General features: G+C 41.3%; 1 protein-coding gene across 1 annotated transcript in view; it reads left to right on the top strand.

Moving 5' to 3' along the window:
- slx4ip (SLX4 interacting protein) overlaps window positions 1-20,696 on the top strand; it is a 36,058-nt gene that overhangs the window by 1,186 nt on the left and 14,176 nt on the right. The window contains exons 3-4 of the mRNA XM_003441180.5: window positions 8,987-9,076; window positions 9,370-9,496. Coding sequence (XP_003441228.1) covers window positions 8,987-9,076; window positions 9,370-9,496 — 217 coding nt within the window. The remainder of the gene's footprint in view (window positions 1-8,986; window positions 9,077-9,369; window positions 9,497-20,696) is intronic.

The raw sequence follows: 20,696 nt of genomic DNA, 5'->3' as shown, positions 1-20,696 counted from the left end.
AAGAAAAAGCTACAAGAGGATGAAGAGTGGAAAAGCAGTTGGTTCAAATGACTTGCCTTTGGCGGCATATGGATATCTATATGAGAGGGAAGCATGTGATTGGATGCCAAGGAAGGAACTGTGTTATCGCATGAGGAAGTTAGAAGTGGCAGAGAAGTATTTGAGGGTAGTACAGGACATATATGAGGACACCAAGATGATAGTGAGGTGTGCAGTATAAGTGAGCCCATCCTTTTTCGCTGTTGTGATGGACAGCTGAAATGAGGTCTGGCAGGAGTCTCAGTGAACTGTCATGTTCACAGATGACTGTGATCTTTAGTAAGAGTAGGGAGCAGGTGGAACCTGGAGAGATGGAGGTGTGTTCAGGAGAGTAGAGGAATGAAATTCATTAGAACCAAGAAAGAATAACTGTGTGTGAATAAGAGGGAGATGGGTGAAGATGGAAGGAGTAGAGTTACTGAAGGTGCATGAGTTTAAATATCTGGGAACAACCATCCAAAGCAACGCACAATGCAGAAGAGAGGTGAAGAAGAGTGTGCAGGTAGAATGGAGCAGGTCAGAGGTGATTTGTGGCAGAGGGATAGCAGCAAGACTGAAATAGAAAGTTTACAAGATGGTAGTAAGACTTGCTATGATGTATGGTTTGGAGATGGCACTGACAAAAAGACAGGAGGAGGAGCTGCAGGAAGCCGAATTGAGGAAGTTCACATTGGTACTAATCAGGATGGACAGAATTCGAGATGAGCATATCGGGGGACACCTCAGAGTGGTTTGGAGACACAAAGGGCCAAGGCTGTGCATGTGTGCAGGTGATGGATAGTGGATATGTTGAGGAAAGGATTTTTGCTATGGAGCCCCCAGGCAGGATGAAAATAGATATACAGAGAAGATGAATGAATGAATGTGAAGGAAGACACGAAGATGGTTGGTGTGACAGAGGAAGATGCTAAGGAGATGGTGAGATGTAGGCAGATGGTTAGTTGTGGGAGTGCCTGAAAAGATCAGCTGAAATAAGAAGGAGATAATAGAGCAGGGCGATATGACCAAAAATATTTATCACGATATACATTTGAAAATTTGCGATAACGATATAACTGACGATATAATTGACACTAGACAAAATACTTTACAACTCCACAACTTTATTAGTGCAAAAAACCCCATCAATGTATTTTCACTTAAACAAGCAGCTGTTTTTTATGTGCATTAAAGTTATATAAAAATGTAACAGTGCAAATGCAAATTCCTTGCTGGCAGTTTAACCAAAAGGCATTTCCAGTGGAAATTGGCCCACATATCCTCAGCATAACCATGTATAATATCCACAAAACTTAAAAAGAGGTTATACACACACAATACGGTAATATTATGTTGAAGCACAGTACGTATCACTCCGCGAGGCTCCTGCCTACGATAGCCGTAATGCTCCGACAATCCATCAAGCGGTGCGGGTTCGTAGTTTAGCAAAGTCGTACTAAAACATTTGACAGATTTTTGAGCGCCGTGTACCACATAAAATCGTTTCGAGGTCAGTAAACACAACCAGAATTCATACATAAGGCACACGGGATTATAAGGGGCACTGTCAATTTTCAGAAAAATCAAAGGATTGATTTTAAGTGCGCCGTATTTTCCAAACAACACGGTAATAACGACGGCCCGCTAGCATGCGCTACCAAAAACAGTGCTTTGTTGTGTATCTGAGGGACGAAAGCTAAACCAGTTCCACACCACTGAAGTTGCAGCATTTTTACAAACCGATTCTGGTTCATCCGTTTCATTTAACGATCCACTTTCGCTCTTCTCATTCTGCGTCGCCGCCATGTGCGTATGTAAACATAGGCACTGCGCATGCGTGTTTTACCCATATTCTATCGCGATATTTAATTTTCCTATCGTTGCCCAAAATTACACCGGTATTACCGTGAACGGTATGATATAGTCCAGCCCTAGGAGATAATATATATTTGTTAAATTAAAGAACGTTGTGCTCCCATGTTCAACTGTGCAACAGCAGTTGTGCCTCAAGATAAAATCAGACGACCCCTGTGAGCAAGTACATGGTGACAATGGGAAGGAAAAATCTGTTGTGTGGTCAGACAAATCAGACTTTGAAATTCTTATCAACGCTCAGTTTAAAAGCCTGCATCTCTGGTGGTGCATTAATGCCTATGGGCTTGGCAGCTAACACATCTGGAATACGCTCCAATCCAGATGATGTCTCTTTCAGGGAAGACCTTGCATAATTCAGCAATACAATGCTAAAGCATGTACTGGATCTGTTACAACAGCATGGCTTCACAGTAGAAGAGTCCCAATGCTGAACTGGTCTGGCTGTATTCCAAACCTTTCACCAGTTGGAAACATTTGGCAGAAAATAAAATGAAAAATAGAATAAAGAAGACGCAAGACTTTTGAGCAACTAGAATCCTGTATCAGATAAGAATGGGATAATGTTCCTTTCCTAAAAGCTCAGCAGCTGGTCTCCTCAGTTCACAGATGTTTACATTGTTGAAAGAAGAGGACATGCTACGCAGTAGTAAACATGGCCCTGTCCCAACTTTTTTGAGACATGTTGCTGCCAACAAATTCAAAATGACCTTGTTTTTTTTCTTGAAATAGTACTACAATTTTCTCAAGTTTAAACATTTGGTATGTTTTCCATGTTCTCTTGTAAATAAAATGTGGGATTATGAGATTGAGGACCAATGAATTCTGCTTTTATTAACATTTTATACAGTGTCCCAGCTATTTTGGAATTGGGTCTGTAACTCTAATTGAAGTACATTTGCTGAGAGCCTTTCCCAGTAAACTTTGCTCAGGGCTATAAAACTGTTTATAGCTTATTTCAGCGTCTTGTCAACAAGTACTTGCCATATGTATTTGGGAAATATTTTGCTTCTAAGAAGCTGAAGAAGCTGTTTTGTGTTTTTCACTCACCACAAAATGCATTTTTCTGACGTAAGATGCACACAAGGTACCAAGCGACGAGATGAATATGCTTTCTTTTCAAACGTTTTAGCCGTCATGATAAACAGCTCTCTGTGTTTGTGCTACGTCCAAATAGTAGAACAGCTACACAAACTACTTCCAGCAAATGACATGAGTTTTTATGGTCTGCGCTAAACCTTTGAAAAGCTCTCGTGCAGCCCTGGAAAATATGCAACCCAGCAATACAGCATGTGGTTGTTTTTCTAGCATTTGCTGTATTCATATTCTGATGTAAGATTGTCTTTCTTTTTTCCCCTCTAAGTAGCAATTTATTTGTCCACTAGAGGGCACTACAGATGCATGTTTCAACTGCTGTAACACCACATTACCATGTTGTGGTTCATTCTTTAGAAAAAGTTGGAGTTTCTGGTCACCTTTTGGAAATCTCATGCCTTCCCAAGAGCCTTTTGTTAATGGGCATAACCATACCGCGAAGAGGAAACTCATTCTATGAAAAATCCGAGCTGTTCATCCTCAGTCTGTTGCTCTGACAGAAATAATGCACATCAGATGTTTTTGTTAAGTGCAGGGAAAGCCGTTGGTCTCTCTTTTGTTGATGTTTCATTTATTGAGAGTTTTGGATGAGGGGCTGCAGACATTTTCGCTGATCTCTCACATCCTCCGTAATGCCATGTGTGCCTAGCTGACCAGATATTGCGTTCGTTCCGTTTTATTTGTTTCATATGCATGCCTGCATACAGGCTACCCCACCACCCCCCTTGGTTGGATGTGGGAGAGTAAAAACCCTGGAGGTTCACGGAAGGTTCCTTCCCACTGGGCACATAATGATACTGTTGTGTTAGTCTGCCTGAGAAAATCCACACAGCCTCTACCATGCTTAACCAGCTAACCACAACAAGTATGTTAGAAGGGATCAGACCAAACAATAGCATTCAAGGCTCTGCCACCATGTTTTCTTAATGACTGAATTAACTTCTTAGAATAATAAAGAGAAAAAAATCTCCTGGTTTCTGTTTTTACAGATGTTGCTGATTGTGTTTGCCATCTTGCACAGAGAATAAAGTTTATTTGAAATTATGATTTTTATGTTCTTGGATTCATCGGGCCATGTTCAGTAGGTTGTTCGGGGTGTTTTATGGTCCTTTCTGCTGGGATGTTTTCAAAGCAGCTCCCTCCGTGGTCTGTGGAACTGCAGGAGGTGTTGGTATGCTCCTTCTTAAATAGGCTTAGACCATATAGTGACCTGCCACTTCTCAGACCTCCCGAAAAGGCCCTGCGGGCTAAAAGGCTGATCCACTCAAGTGCATGCTGTGTCTGCCAGGACATTACTGCTACAGAGCCCTGCAATCTGCCTTCTATTAAGAGCATACACCACCAACTTTTTACCCATCTAATGTAGTAAGTTGAGACAGAGACCAAAGTGTTTTTTTAAGGAATAAAAGATCTGAGTTATCACAGAGCAGTTTAATGTCAGAGGTTTATGTGCTGTTTAGTGTTATTGTTGGTCTGCAGATGAGCTCATAACAGACCACACATCGTGGCTCTGAACAAAAATGATTGCATTTTCTTGTTGGAAACATTTTTGACACTTTCCATTTTCAAAAAGAGAAAGTGACAAGGATAAAAAAAGAGGAAAAGGCTTTCATCTCAAAACTGGCCTACATTGCAGTACAGAAATCACATCTCCTAATGAGGCAAAATGCTTCTCAGCTTGCTATTTCTGTCTATCTACCAATTTCTCAGGGATGTGTCTGCCTGCACTTTGTTTGCCGGGTGTTACCTGGAGATATTCCTGTCTGTTCTTGCTGCTGGAATTCCTCTCCTGGGTTGTGTCTCTTTTTATCATCAAATAAAGGAAACTCAGGTGTGCTAACTTTCATCCGGAATGAAGGGAGGCTTGCACACAAAACACTAGGGTGCACTGTTTGTAAATAACATTTGCCTTGGGAATAATCAAGTCTCAAATGTTAATGTTAAGTAGCCAGTGGTTTGAAAAACTGGAAAACAGTTTTTTGTGTGTGTTTTTTGCTTTTTTTTATGAGGGGAAACCCAGGTGACTCACAGCACAAAGAAAGAGAGCTGGGAATGAGGAAAATAAAGCCAAAGTTGTCACACCCACACATCTAAAGAGTTCCCCAGGGTGCTTTGCAGACTTGCAGAAAGAGTCAGAAAAAGAAAGAGAAAGAGACAAAGGGAGAGTTGGGATAGATGCAAGTTTTATTGAGTGAGACCGCATCTGCTGCCCCTTCTCTCCCAATGTAAACATCTGTGGCTGGTTAGTGTTAGCCTCTGAGCTAAGTGCAGTCTGAGAAGGTCTGGTTCTTACACTGCGATAGCAATGGCAAAGGGCAGCGAGGTGGGGAGGCGGGTGAAGCTGGGCTCCGTGCCCAAGTTTGAGCAGCGCAGGCGGGAGGTTTGGAGAGCTGGGTCTGGGAGAGAGATAAGGGAAGGTAAAGAGTGTTTTGGGAACTGAGAGTGACATAGACCAGAGCTCTGCAGACGAGAGAAAGTAAAGGAGTCATTGGGATGTGTTTATTTACAGGCAGAAAATAGAGAGGACCTTTCTTGTGTTGTGCTGTGGACTGTGGGCAGGTTTAGTGTCTGCTTTTTTTGTTTTTTTCTCTTGGTTTAACCTTTTTCTCCCCCCACGCAAGTTATCGGTTCAGAAGCAGGGAGACTTGGGATAGAGAAGCTGAGCCTTAGCCTGCAGGAAGACTCGGTCCTATCTATTCAATATGTGACAGCAGACCACAAAAGATGGCACAATAAAGGATTTGGGATTAAGTAGCGCTTCTTGCCGCCTCTCGTTCAGCCTTCAGCCTCTGTTCATAACTCTAAAGCCCGAGCAAAGCAGAGAACAAAGCAGTGCTGGCCCACTTTAGTATGTATGAAAAGAGTAACTTCCTCTTGAACTTGGCCCTTTATCAAACTGCTCCTTTCCAACAACAGTGACAGAAGCTCTGAGTATTTCCTTAAATGTGTCACAACGTAAAATAGCTCTTCAATTTCATCAGTGAATATGTCACATTTAATGAAACCCTTAGGGTCCTGAGTATGACATGGTAGAAACTGTGTCACAGAAAGAATAAAATATGGAGTTTTTACTGACGGGGTGATGCAAAATTTTCTGTTGCCCTTTTACTGTGTTTTCTAAAAAAAAAGAGAGAGAGAGAGAGAGAGAGAGAGAACTTGTGGTTTCATCGCTGCACCTAAAAAGTATACTACTCTTTGCGAAGATCTCACTTTAAAAAGAGCAGTAGATAAACATACACGAAGGTTATAGTTTGTGGCATAGTTCAGCCGAGAGATGCACTGGTCACTCTTTGTGCTGGGAGTTGACAAATTTAGGCCACATGATGTGATTGTACTCTCAGCCTTTGTGCAAAATTAAATTAAATGCCAAATTCTGCTGCTATTTTGTCTTGTCTGCCACATTCAACATAAATGTCCCTTGTAAAAAGCTCTAGTAGCTCTAGTGCCCAAGCAGCACAGCGTTGGCCAAGATATCAATACTTTTGCAGGTAATTTGTCTCTCTACCAAACTGGCACTTTTGCTGGGCAAATTAATTGGTTTCTCATTAGGGTGATTGCATTAGTTTGCATTCCTGACAAAAATCCCCCGTTTCCGAGAATCTGGCAGAATCACATGCTGTTTTTGTATAAGGGCAGACCAGTGTTTATCATTAACTTCCAATTCCCAGTCGAGCCTTGTCTGCTGTTCTAATGTGATAAAAAGAAGTTAGTCTAAAGCTTGATACTTGTCTGGCTTGCAGCCCAAAGGACAGTCACTCAGAAGCACAGAAACCACGTCAGGGGATTTACAATGCTGTGCTTTTCTATAACGATCTCCCTCTGAACCCTATACTGACTGCATATTTTTAGCAAATTAATGTGACATCACCCTTTTTTGTGATTGCAAAAAAGTTTGCATGATATTTTGCCCTTACTGATGTAAACACAGCTGGGCAGACAGATAACCACTGGTCAGGTTCAGTCTCTGCCAGCACACATGAGATTGTGTGATTTTTAACCATCTAATTCAATGATTGTAAGTCCAGTAGCCCCCAAAATTTTGACAAGTGTCAACTGAACATTTGTCTTGCACATTGTCAGTAAAAACTAAAGATCATAAGGATCAAAGGGTGGTTAGACTGGATAATCTGGTAACTTGTACGCAGTGAAAAGAGTTAAGTCTTAGAAGTCAGGAACCAGTATACCCAAAAAATCGAGTCTGCATGTGTCATCTCCACTAGCTGGTCTCTGTGTTTTGATTGACAGGGTCTGACCCTCTGTTGCTAGGTTTTCCCACACATGGGTATTTGTAGGAGGCCACCAGTCATCGGTGCGCAACTGTGAGACAAAGGTCAAAAGATGAAGAGAATGCTGATCTTTAGGGACGAGCTGATACTGACAGGCAACATGCACACAATTTAAACATGAGGAGCTGGCATTAAATGGGGCTCCGTTCTGGTCCGTGGGGTTCATTTCTTTGTGCAAGGATGCTATTGTATAAGAACCTTTCTGTATTTTTTGCACACTCTCTTTTTAGTTTTTAAACAGTTTTCTGTTTGTAAATATATTGTAACATTTAGACTTGCATTAGTAGTTTAACATGAATTGGCATGCATTAATGCTGTAGGGCTGCACATACTCAATACTACAAGACATGTCTGAGATTAAAACCAACTAGAAAGATTCACTTATCAGTCATGTGGGGGCACCCTCTGCACTCGTTTAGCTGTGGAAATAAGAAAGCAGCTTCACTTCAGTTATTATAATACAGAAAGAATGAGAGAGGATAATGCTCTCAAGGGGAAAATAATGCAGAGTATTTGGCAGGCTGATTTGCTCACATGTAGCCTTTAATAACATTTGATGAAAGGTTCACAGCCAAGCTTTACTTTTACCAGTTGAGAAACAATGCAGTACTTTAATGAGCAAGCTAAGCTAAGTCCTAACTAACAAAAGAAAGAGACAACTGGAAAAAGTTTGGAGGTGGGAAGTGTACATTTGTGTCCAGAGTTAGAACATTAGTAGACGGTTATACCCCTGCGGGATGAGGTCTCTCACGTCATGCTGAGAGCATGCTGGATTGTAGAGTTTAGTCATCTTGTCTATAATACTATGCTTTAACACTAGCCCAGAGGATGTGCCTGCTTAAAAACAAAGCTTTCAGTGTGCACCAGTTTCCCCTGTTACTGAATGATCCAGCGATCCTTCTCTTGTTACACACTCTTCAAGTTCCACAATGTGATCCTCAGGTCAGTGTCTGGTTTTGGCTTTTCGTGACCTTAGTGTTTTTGCACCGTCATTCTCATGAATGCTTTTTGCCGCATTATCACTCTGGGTTTTAGTACTCGCTGCTCCACTGTGTCATGTTGTGGGTGGTCTCAGTCCATCCATTACTTCCTTGACCATGGAGAGGCTAAGTTCACACGAGACTCACATCCATTTGCTCTCTGCAGAGGGCAGCTTTTGCACTCATGTGTAAACCATAATCAGGCTAGCTTGAGAAAGATGTAACAGCAACTTAAACAGCAGCGGCACTCTTGGCCTCCTTGTCCCTTATTGCTTATTGTCACAAGGACATAGTGCTTCAGGAATCCACCCTGCTGGTCTTTTCTTTTCTTTCTACAACAATAAAAAAACAAAACAAGGTAGAGCTGGGGAGTTTTATTACCTCTCTGATACAAACTGGGATAATAATCCTCATTTTTGTGGTACTTCTTTAGATTTTCCTGCAGCTTACTGTGTCTTCAGGCACTGTATTGCAGATATAATTTACGCTGAGTGAGGGGAAATATGAGGAGACAGACGGGGCCATACTTTTTGTAAGGAGATTGGTAGAGAGATGGCTAGACAGAGGAAAAAGGAGGGAGCGGACTGCTGTGAGAGGCCTGGGGTGATGTTTGAGGACACAGGGGGTCGTTGTGGTTTGTCTCGCTGTCAATCACCCGCACTTTGATTCCCTTTGTTGCCTGTGAGCTCAATGCCCCTCAGCAACCTGTGGCTATCCTTCCTCTTTGTGTTACAGTGTGGGAACTATGCTGTGCTGGTGGATCTCCACGTTCTATCCCTGGGCGGCCAAGAGGACACTAGCTGGTTCACTACGAGCCACATCGAGGTACAGACACGGGGAGATGGGCGTGGCTGTTATTATGTGTGAAAGGGAATATATGGCTTCTTTCCTGCTGGAGACCTTTTCAAAAGGCAGCAGCAGCGTAGAATCTAAAATGACTCTGAGTCTCGTCTATTTTCATTGTTGGAGAACTGTTCCCATCTCTTCCTCAGCCACATGTGGAATTTCAGTAATCATCTTGCCTCTGAACTTTAAACTTGTTATGCCAAATCGAAACTTGTGTTCTCTTACCAATTCAACATATGTTTACGTTATTTATCTTAACTATGTGTTTTTAGGAGGTTACAACCCTGGTTCAAGATTCTGTGGACCAGAGGGTTAAGCAGTATACCGAGTTCCTTCGTAGTAGAAGGCAGCCCAAACAGAAGAAGGAGCTGGCATCAGCTTCAGCCTTTTCTGTGAAAGGTAACACCCCATTATCCTGACCCTTGTTATACTGGATTGTTTTCTCTAGAGGCAAATAGTCCAGTGTTTATCAGTTTATATATTTAGTGCTTTAAGATCCATTATTTAGCACAACACTGTGTTTTTCAGTCGTTTTCCTCCAACATTGGTTTTAATTGTCATGCGCCAGTTGTATTTATTCTGTTTTGAAATCATTGTTGCTCATTCTGATGAAGTCCTCTACGTCTTCCCTTTCCTTCTCTTAGGCGTGTCTGTCGTTAATTCTTGGATAAGTAAAATGGTTTACTTTGGCTTTGAACTCAGTACAACATTTACTCACACAAAGCAGAGATGTTACTTTGCGCAAGCAGGTGGACTGTTGAAATCTGTACGCAGAATGCAAATTCGGTTACAAAACGAAGTTACAGGAAAGCATTTCACGGCTACCTTGTTGAGTGGGTGAAAAGACAACAGAACTAGTCGGGACTTGGTGGTTCTCTACGCCCAGGGTGTGACCTGTGAATGCTAGAGCTGATAGGAGTTTTTATATTGTGTTGTGGTGTTTGACTTGGCAGGTCTCAGGTGCATTTGTATGCGCAAGATGCATGTTCATTATAACTTCTAACGTTTATTATCATTCTGTTTAATGCGCCACTGGCTAGTCTGAGTTTATCTGCACCTGTAGTTAAACGATAACATCAAAAACCAGCTGCTGTGACACAAAAAAGTATGTACAGTAAATATCAATAAATTATGCACAAATTTACATAAGTCAATTCGGTTCGTCCCTGTTTATGCAGAAAAGATACATTCCCCCAGCCATCCACATGCATGCCTTTGAAGCACTATAAACCTATAAAGCATCAGAGGAACCTCCAGCTGCGTGTTGTAAGACAGACAGGTTTTGTCACAGGTAGCAGTTAAGGGCAGTTAAACTGGGCTTTCTCAGCGGGGCAAGCCTGACTGTTAGAGTGGGATTACAGGGCAGTCGGCCCCATAAAGTTTCTCCTGCGGCTGTAGCTCTGCCTCTCACGCTACCTCCCACACACACACCCACACACACACTTAGTCCTACCACCTTTTCATAGTTTTCACACGTAGTGTATATGTACACATTTTTCGACTTTATGTCCATATAGTCTCGATATAGTACGACAGTGCGTGCACACAGGTGCTCATATGCATCAGAAAGAGTGTGAATCAGAAGTTGTAGAGTGTGTTTGAGACACATATCCTCCCCCTGGGTTAGGTGTGAACAGGCTGACAGTGTAAGGTTACTGAAAAGCCTGACTCATATTTCCCATGACAGACTGACGAGAGACAGACATGTCTAATGATGGTGATCGTAGACTAAGGCTCCATGTGCGCGCACGCACACACACACACTACATGGTTGTGCACAGTTTACAGTGTGAACAAGGGGACTATCAGTATTTCAGCAGTGAAATATGCATGTAAAAATGATTAAGCTCCTTGCAGCTTCGCCACAAAGAATGTAACCAGTGGAACATGACTCCATACCATATCAGAGAATTTTCCCCTCTTACAACATGAAAAGGTATAGTGCCTCAAACAGGCCTACACAGTTCATGTTCTCTAGTCCTATTAAAGGTCTTAAGTGAGTGTAATGACATTCTTGGGCTTTTCATTGTCCCAAGTGAGGGAGGTGGCTGAGCAGTAAAGACTGAGGCTGTGACTGTGAGAAGTGAGCATGCAAGCAGGAGCCATAAAAAAGGGGAGGACAGACTATAGGCTTAGGGAGGGAAACCCAGCAAACCACAGGGTAGGTATTAAGTATTGATGATGTCCATTCAGCAGTGGAGGTAGATATTAACCTTTCAGACTGTTGGAGAGATTGTTTTTTGTTTTAGCAGAGGACCTGTTTGCATCGGTTTGTTTTATGTTTGATAGCAGGATGGTCCTGGATATCAAAGGGTGAGCCACGTGCGATGAAACATGTGCACATGCATGTAGTTGCATATAGAGAAAGGTGTCTGGCAGGATAGTACTGATGTCTAGGCCAAGAATAGGCAGATGGACCGTTGCGCTATGTGTGGGATGGTGTGGGAGGGGGCTTGTGGGTCTTGTGTGAGGCGGCGTTTGAGCTGGTGCCAGTGTAAAATCACAGGGACTTCCGCCAACAGACAGCAGTAAGAACGGTGTAACAGTCTCAGCTGTTGGCACTTCAAATGAGCCATCAACAGCTTTTAGCATTCCAAGACTCTTCAGCACAAGTGTCTGTATCGGACTTCTTTCTGTGAGTTATGGTATTTATGTATGTACGCTGTGCTGAATGCATATGTGTGTGTATAGCACCCAGTGAACAAGTCAGAGAGCGGCTTATCTCATGTCTTCTGTCAACATAAATCTAAGCCATTTCTACAAATCTCAGCTGCAGAAGCCAATTCCAACTGTCAGCCCCCCACCCCTCTCATTTTTTTTTATACAGGCTACTTGAGACTTCGTGATTAGCTCACAGTGATGTGATTTATTTATGTTTTTAGAGAGATGAACAGAGGGAACTTTTCCCACCAAGCATTTTGGCTCTGGACTTGCAGAATGGACATGGTAGACTTTAAAAGTCCAGGGAAGGGGAGCATGAGTGAGGCCTCATGCATTCTCACTGGTAGACCGTGTTCTACACACCCACATTTCTCAGAGTAATTACACAATGAAAATGAGTGCATAATATGCTCTCTGTGTTTTGAATGACATTTTTGTCATGCAAGATGATATTTGAGTAATGAAAATGAGTGCATAATATGTTCTCTGTGTTTTGAATGACATTTTTGTCATTCAAAATGTTATCCGAGTAAAGAAGCTGGTGGTTATACGCTACAACAAAGACTATCCACAATAACGTTCATGAAAATTCATGACAGATGCTAATATCTTGATCATCATGCTGTCTAAAAACATACAGACTTGGAAAAACATACAGACTGTCTAAAAGATTTCCATACACCACCTACTGTATTTCCTTTTCCTTTTCCTTTACCAGATTAAATATGATCCTGCACTTTATTGCCTCATATTGTTTCCACTCAAGAGAATATTGATTTTGTAGACCATAATAGCAATGTGTATGTGTCTATGGGTATAGTGTAAACTGAGAAATCCCATTTTACATGGGTTTAGTTAACATGCCATTTCAAATTGCCAAAGTACATTGCCAGATGTCTTTTGTCTTCTATTGGTATTGAAATAGGCACACTGATCTGTCCATGTGAGGCAGAGCTCAGGTGTGGTTTAACCTGGCATTTGGAGTCCTGCTACCAGTCGGAGGACTTAGAGGCACTCTGGCAAAATGGTACCTAGAGTCAGTTTGAACCCATGAGCTGGTTCCTTCTTCCTCTCCCTGCACAGGTGCCAGGGCTTAGAGGGAGGGAACACCTGCCAGCCTGTTTCCCCATGGCCACGGCAGGCTGGAGAGGCATTTTCCCAGGCTCCCCAGATGAATGGTCACTAATAGCCGTGGGAGAGGGCTTTGCGAGTGCTGCACAGTGTACCACTGACTCCTTTTGGCAGGCCTATGAAGGGGGCTTAAGGCAGCCTGGCCACGGCCAATGCGGGAAAAGCACAAGTGTTGCTGGATAGCTTTACCGCTGGAGAATGTGTTTACGAATGACCATCTCCCTTCCAATAAAGAATGCGGAGGATGTTCAGGGACAAGAAGGAAGATGGCTCATTTTTACTCAGCTCTGATTTAACTGTTGTTTGACTTAACCATGCATTTCAAGATCTACAGCCCAACAGTGAGTTTCTAATTAGGATAGGATTGTAGTAGCATGTGACATTTTCTGTGCCGATACACAAAGCAGTGCACGTGTTGCTTGGGTTCATTTTGAAGAGTTTTCGGCCTGGATGCAAACCTTTCTGCTTCGTACTGTGATACTGTGTGACTTTTTATCAAATGTCATTAAGTGGTGACAGCCTGATTTTTAACACACTTTGTTGGTTTGTAGTGCAACCTCAGCTATTACTATTTATATCAGCATCTATTATGTGGGAACTCGTCTGTAAATAGAGAAGCATGCCTGTGTGGTTTAGTTACCTGTCCTGCTCTATGTTACTGGGCGTGAGGCAGGCTGGGATTAAGGCAAGAGGGAAACGGAGACCTGTGACAGGAACAAAGGAATTCCAAGGCCTAGGCTGGAAATGGATCCTGATCAGAGTAGCCGCTCCAGCCAGCCCGCCTCTCTCTCCACTTGCTCTCCCTCCCTTGGCCCCTGCCAGGCAAGCCCCTTCCCCATGGTGCTTTGTGGTGTTGCTGTGGCTCTTTAAATCCTTTCTCTAAGCCTCTAGCCTTACTCAGCAGCAACACATAGGACAGTCCGACTCCATTGTTAACCCCACTACCTATTATTTTTCACAAACACGCACACTTCTCTTATTTTTCTTTCTTTTCTTCCCCTTACATTTTATGCATTTATATTTATTATCGCCTCTTCTCTGCCTTCCATGTCTGCACTTCTTTGCTCTCCTAATGCTGTCTTTTTATGTTTTCCCACTTTCCCTGCTTCACTTTCTCCACAGGGTCAGCTGTAGTCTCTTAGGACACAACCACAATCCCCACCATAGCTGTCACACCACACTCTTTTCCCATATAATTAGGGCCTGAGTCTGAGCCTGAGCATGGATCACATTCATGTGACTGTTCCCTTTTACCACAATCTGGTGTGGGAGACGGCACACACACACACTCTGTTGAACTCATGCTAAGTGTTCAGCCTGACCAGAATGCCTTGTTGCAGGCATTACTAAAACATGTCAGAGAACAGCAGTTTCGTGCCCTTTCACTTTGAAAGAAATGGGCTTACATCACGTGCTTTTGAGGGTTTTTTTTTTTTTTTTTTTCTTCACGGACAGGTGTTATTATAGTAGTTTGCCTAATGCACTGTGTTTTGTCAACACTGCTGAGGTCGTAATTGAAAACAATATTGCATTACACTTTCAAATTTTACATAAAGTAACAGTTTCTAGTTAATCCACAATCATTCAAATTGCAGCAGTATAACTTTCACATTTACATAAGACCGCATATCATGACAAATTTCTAGACTATGACTAGATCTTTGAACTTTAGCGTAAGACGTTTGCTCTTTTACGCAACAAATTCCAAGTAATGTGTATATCTACTTCCCACAAGTCATAGACCGCTCTTAAACTTTTCCTCTTGTTGCACAAGTGGAGTTACAGCAATACATTACCTTACACTACCTCTAACACAGGTTATCAGAAAAGCCCACGATGGCTTTAATAAAAGCAAATACGATGGTTAGTGCACGCTGACCATTTTCAGTTTACGTAGTGTTACATCATTTAACCATTTACAACAGATTATAATAAGATTCAGAACCAGTCAGAGGAAAACAGTTTTTTTCTTTCACTCACTCACTTTGTACCTTCCTGTTATCATTAAACAGTGGTAGAGGTTCCAACTAGCAGAGGCTACTTTCAATGAGACTTTAGCCCTGGTTTTAAAGAGCGAGCACTTTGCATAACTCAAAGCCCCAAAATGCACTTATTTTATTTAAATGCAGATTAAGCAGATTGCTTCCTCACTCTGAATGCTCTGTTTGACTGCACTTTGGGAAATTTGTAACCTCGCGAGCTACTTAAGATATAATGATGATTGAACACGACATTTTGTATTGTGACTTCATGTCTCTCATCAGATTATGTTCCTGAAAAATATATTTTTCCCTTTGGTAATTGTTCTGCAGTTCAAAATGCTCCCCACCACTTTTAGTCACATGCTGCATTATGGGTTGGCCTGAGCTACCATGCTGCGGCGTATTTTGTAACTGCGATGAAGGGGTCACCCAAATGTTAAATTGAACACTCATGTGCAAATATTGTTTCAGGTGGAAGTTGTGCGGGATGATAAGGCACAGTTCTCTGCTACGGCCGTAGTTACAGTTGCACACAGAGTCATGTCCTTCCAGGAAAGCCCCCACTTACATATGGGTAACTTCCTCGTGCGCTCTCATCCCTCAACACTCCACCCCACTCTCGCGCACTAAGCCTCGACTCTCCACCCACACTTGAGGACAGAGGGAGGGGGTCTACATCAAAGAAGAGATGTCAGGAGATCAGGATTCTCAGGCACTGGTGTCTGAGTGTCCTGCTGGTTCAACTCCTGTTCGTAAAGAGGTTACGTGGGAATTACAGTTCTCCTGACATGCAGTCATTAGTTTTACGTTAATGAGAGAAATTAGGTTAGAGGAGGAAATCGGTGCCTTTGCAACCACTGCAGTAATCAGATTTTTGTTTTTGAGGCAGTGCAGGCGTAATTTAAACATATAATACTGCGGCCTGTAGAATTCTGTTCATTTTGAGTTGAAACAGTTAAACTGACTGACTAAGCAGCTCTTTTTTTTCTCAAGAGCCTGAATTTTACATGAAACCTTTGTTAAACTGTTGAAATTGGTTTCAAGGATGCATCAGCCACATGAAGATCAGATTACAAAACCCAGTCAAGAATGCACATACACAAGAAATCTGTATCCTACAGCAGAAGATTAGCTTTGAAAGATTTCTCATGGAGCTATAGTTTTCCTTTTTTATGTTACTGTAACAATATTGGTTTACTTCATGAAGTTTTGGGTAATCAAGTAAATTGAGAGTCTGTAAACACAGAGAGAAAAAACTGAAGTTTTTCTCGTCACCACAGGACAGGCTGCCAAAAATGCAGATGGTGAGATGAAGTAGGCTGTGTTTTCTATGGGTGTTTTAATGATCTCCTCAGGATATGACTGAAGTTAATCAAGTCTTTTCCATGGGTGCTTACCTTTGACCCTGGTCTGAATGCCTCTCACTCCTGTCTGGTCCATTTTACTGTCCTACTCACTCTGGACGCCTTCTGGTTTGTTGACTTTTCTTTCCTCTCATTGTTTTCCCAGGAAGTGGTGAAAACTGCACTGTGTGTGTATGTGTGTTTCGAAAGCATAGCACTCTAGCATCGATCTTTCTTCTGCAGTTGTTCTGCGGTATGTTACAAGATGGCAGAAGTCTCTCCAAACAAGAGGTTAAAATATTATCTACCACATTTCTAAAAACATGGCATACTGGCTTGTTTATTGTTTGATTTGACCTGTCATAATATTGTTGTGCATTGGATTTCAAAACAATTAAGCAAGGCCATCTTCTTTTTAAGGAAGTACAAATGAAACCTTTTAAAGTCTCTGCTCTGCAGATTTGAGTATTGCACCACTGTGGGCCACAGTTGCCACAAAAAGGGGCCACTTATTCCCAGAGGAGGCACCAGCAAACTGTTTGTGAGAGAGAAACATGAATGTAAGCTTAGCACGAGAGAACCTGGGCAGAGGGCCAAGAGCAACTCTGCGCTGCGCAGGACGTTTCAACATTGGAGCAACAGCTGATGTCTCGGGCCGCGGCGTTGCACTGGTTCCCAACTCCATGTCCAGACATCCCTGTCAAGTTTGTCCTGGGAATTGGCAAGTTCAACTCACTAAGGGAAAGCAGTGAGAACAGTTGTACAGCTAGACAAGTGGCTAAGAGGGCTAAATCAGAGCCTCCAAAAACAAAGAGTCATGAAAGTGCAAAGAAAGATGCTTGCTTCCTGGTTCCTCATGGACTAAGAGCAGTCAGAGAAAACAAAACGGAGATACAGATCAGCATTCCACAGTGGGTGATAAATGATTTGCTCCTTTGGTATTTAGGGAAAAACACAATATTAGATTTTGTTCCTAATAAAGAAATACTGCTGTTAAATACAGACATGCTCAACATACCCAAACTGTGTGTTAATGCAATTTCCCATTGGGATTAATGGCAATCTATTTAAAGACTGTTGACTTATCCATTATCATTACATACCTTATGTGCACCAGACTCTAAAGGAACAGTCTTATAAGGGTGGAAACTCTAAAGACAATTTAGTGAGAGCACTATCAATACCATATGTACTCCTACATTAAAGATAACACCAGCACGTAGGTCCTCCTCCAAAGAGATGTGCACCCAGTATAGTGTAGTCAGTAGGAAGGACAATGACATTTTTTTTTTTCATTTCGGCTCTGTACTCATGCGCATTGTATCTAAACCGAAAAGACTAGAACTTAAAGTACAGCAAGTCACGTTAAAGGAATAGTAAATAATTTTCTTAGGTTATTTGATAGAAAAAAAAAAAGACTTCTTTCAAACTGTATATGCCCATTTAACATTTATTCATGCATATTTTCATCATCTCTTTCTCATTATGTCTCTTCACCTCAAGCCTCATCTACTGAAGTCAGGGCTACAACACACAAAAAAGTGCACAAACATGTTTATTTATTCCAAGTATTGTCGCAGTTACTTATTATCATCAGACATTCGACCCTCTGAACAGCTGGCTCAAGCGTCCTAAAAATCACATTGATTGTATTCTCACATTGCATGAGACTTCATTTGCTAAGTGTCCAAGTTCAACAATCTTAGATCCAGTTCAAGGAAGGAAACGCCAGCTAACAGCAGCAAAAACAGCAGCGCTTACGGGCAGAAAAGTTAAGGATATCCTCAACAACTCACCTCAGGATTGCTGTCATTGGACAATAATGAACTTTTTAGTTTTACAGTCTCCTACAGCAGGCACTGTTGCTAGGATTATGTATTTGCATTGGGAAGGGTAAGAAAACAGAATTCAGTTAAGTGCAACCTGCAATCTACTGTCGTCTATTGAACTTTAAAAAGCCCATTGACATCAGGCTTGAATTCTGTATGATAGGACCGTGCAGATTTTTGCCTGCTGAAATGTTTGTTTAGAAGTTCTGTCCATTTTTTTGTCTTGCAGTCTTGCAGCAAAAAACTTTTATTGATTGACTGATTTGTACTTGACACAAACCCAGCAGCTACCCAACACAATCCAATATGTGCTTAACTTGATGAAGATTAAACATAACCCCTTAAAGCCTCCCCCAAAAAATCAAAACCTGAAGATTGCTGTATTACAGGAGTAGGAGAACACCTTAAGTAACGGTACCATGCTAATTTGTACATTTCAGGCATCATTAACTGTAAAGGCTTTGCTACCAAATTATCAAGCTTTTGACTTTGTTATTATCTGCTTTTCATTATGGATAAGTGGGTGTAATCCCTTATAGCTCAATGTTGGCAATTGAACATTATAATCACTGTTTTCTTGCAGACCTAATGTGATGGGGGAACATAGCCAGTAAAACAAATCATTATTATACATGCCGAGTGTGCCGCATTTCCAGAACTGCAAGCTCTCGGCTGATAAAACAATTTGTAAAATTCTTTTTTATTAATAAACATGGTCTTATGGGCCTTTTGTGAAGGAGCTTTTTGCTGCAAAGAAGCAGAGTTTAATGCCAGCCTGCAATACCTGGATAGAGCTGTAGAGATTCTATTCACTGACATAAAGACAACTGTTCTGATCTGGTCCCAAGACATTAGTCATCCACTGATGGCTTGTGTAAAAAATCATTTGGCCTCAGGAGCAAGAGTTTTGTACAGAAATAAAGAATATGGTAAGCTGAGCTTCTTTCATAACCCCAAAGAAACATCTCAATTTCACACGATTAATGTTATGTAACTTTTGAAAACAATGTGATGTAATGTGTAAGAAAATATTTAACCAATATGCAGTTTGAATGAAGAAATAGCTCTTTACAGATCTCACAAATGTCACTACTAAAAGTCACCTTGCAATTGTGCACGTTAGATATTTGGGCTTTGTTCTCTTGCAGAGAGATTCTGTTGAATGTTCAGAAATCTTAGTTACGATGCTAAACATTTTCCAAAACAAATTTTGGTAAGGCTCAATTTATACTAATAGATTTGATGCTAAAAAGCATTCCTGAAGGTGTGAAATTGAAAAGATTATAGCCTATAGGTAACAATTTCCCCTGATTGTCATTAAAATACTGATTGTAATTGCTTAGTATCATAGTAACTCATAGTAACACACATCCAGTTTCAAAGGCTCTATGATGAAGTTCACGATTGATGGATTTCAGTCTATATTTATATTGTCAGACTGATTTGATTTGTGTGTTTCATAATCTATGTTGGTATTGTCTTTTCTAATGATGAATATTATTCTTGATGTGCTGACTCTAGTTGCTAATTGTACCACAGGCACCAACAGAAAGAAACCAGACATGATGCTATCAATCACTGGGTAGTAAACTTAAGAATAGATAATAATATCTTGAAGTGTTGACACAGTTTTTGTAGTTTTGCCTCTGTACACCACCAGATTGGATTCTAATTTAAACAATTAAGATGTGATTGGAGTGGAAACTTTCAGATTTAATTCAGGGGATTTAACAAAGGTATTGCACTAACTGTCTTTTAGTCTGGACCTGTTGTTCTTAAGTGTATTGGGTGGTTTGCACCTTGTTGTAAATGCTCTGTAGTTTCACTCTGAAAGGCATTTCTTGATCGTGGACTTTAACAGTGATACACCTACTTTCTTAAATTTGTCATGAAATAATGCAGCAACAGGCTTCATGAACATGGACATGAAACTAGTTGTCAGTTGGTTATCCACTTACTTTTGAGCCTCTGAAAACGGTGGACTGTGCATAACTGTGTCTAAAAATGGCTGTATCTCCTAAAGAGGTAGTCCAGTACCTTTTTAAACTCGTTGAATTACGGATGAAAATCTGCCCTTCAATCACATCTTGATTGTTTGATTTAAAATCTACTCTCATGGTGTACAAAGGAAACTGTCATACTGTCATGTAGTCATACTGTCATGTAGTACTTGAGTGGCAAACTGCCTAACAGCCTATCACCATGTAAATACAGCTTCATTTTGGAGACATTCACATTGGTTTGTGGGTCGGTGCTTTTAATATGCTTTCTGCTCTCTGTATTGTATTGTCATGCTAATGGACCATGTAAGACACACTTGTCCTAGTTGTAGTTTATTATTTGAAGTAGACTTGTCCAAGTTTTCTTGATGGGTGACCGTTAGTGTCATTACCGGCAGATTTAAAAAGACTTCCAAAACAGCAGCTTTTCAGAAATACAGACAGCCTCATTTTTAGCCTGATGACAGTGCACATTTGAGATTATCCAGGGACTTCTGAAAGAGCCTTAAGTGCAAGAGGTCAGGATTTTCTCAAACTTAGGAAGACATGTAATCCTTTAATTGAAGCAAAAAAACCAACAAAAAAACCCAAACCCAGACAGTTTGCAGAAAATGGTTTTTTTATATGTCCGCACATGGGAGAGAATGTCAAAT

The sequence above is a fragment of the Oreochromis niloticus genome, linkage group LG13, assembly GCF_001858045.2.
Source record: "Oreochromis niloticus isolate F11D_XX linkage group LG13, O_niloticus_UMD_NMBU, whole genome shotgun sequence".
NCBI classification, from domain to species: domain Eukaryota; kingdom Metazoa; phylum Chordata; class Actinopteri; order Cichliformes; family Cichlidae; genus Oreochromis; species Oreochromis niloticus.
The sequence above is the reverse complement of the archived record's forward strand: the minus strand, read 5'-3'. Positions and strand labels throughout refer to the sequence as shown.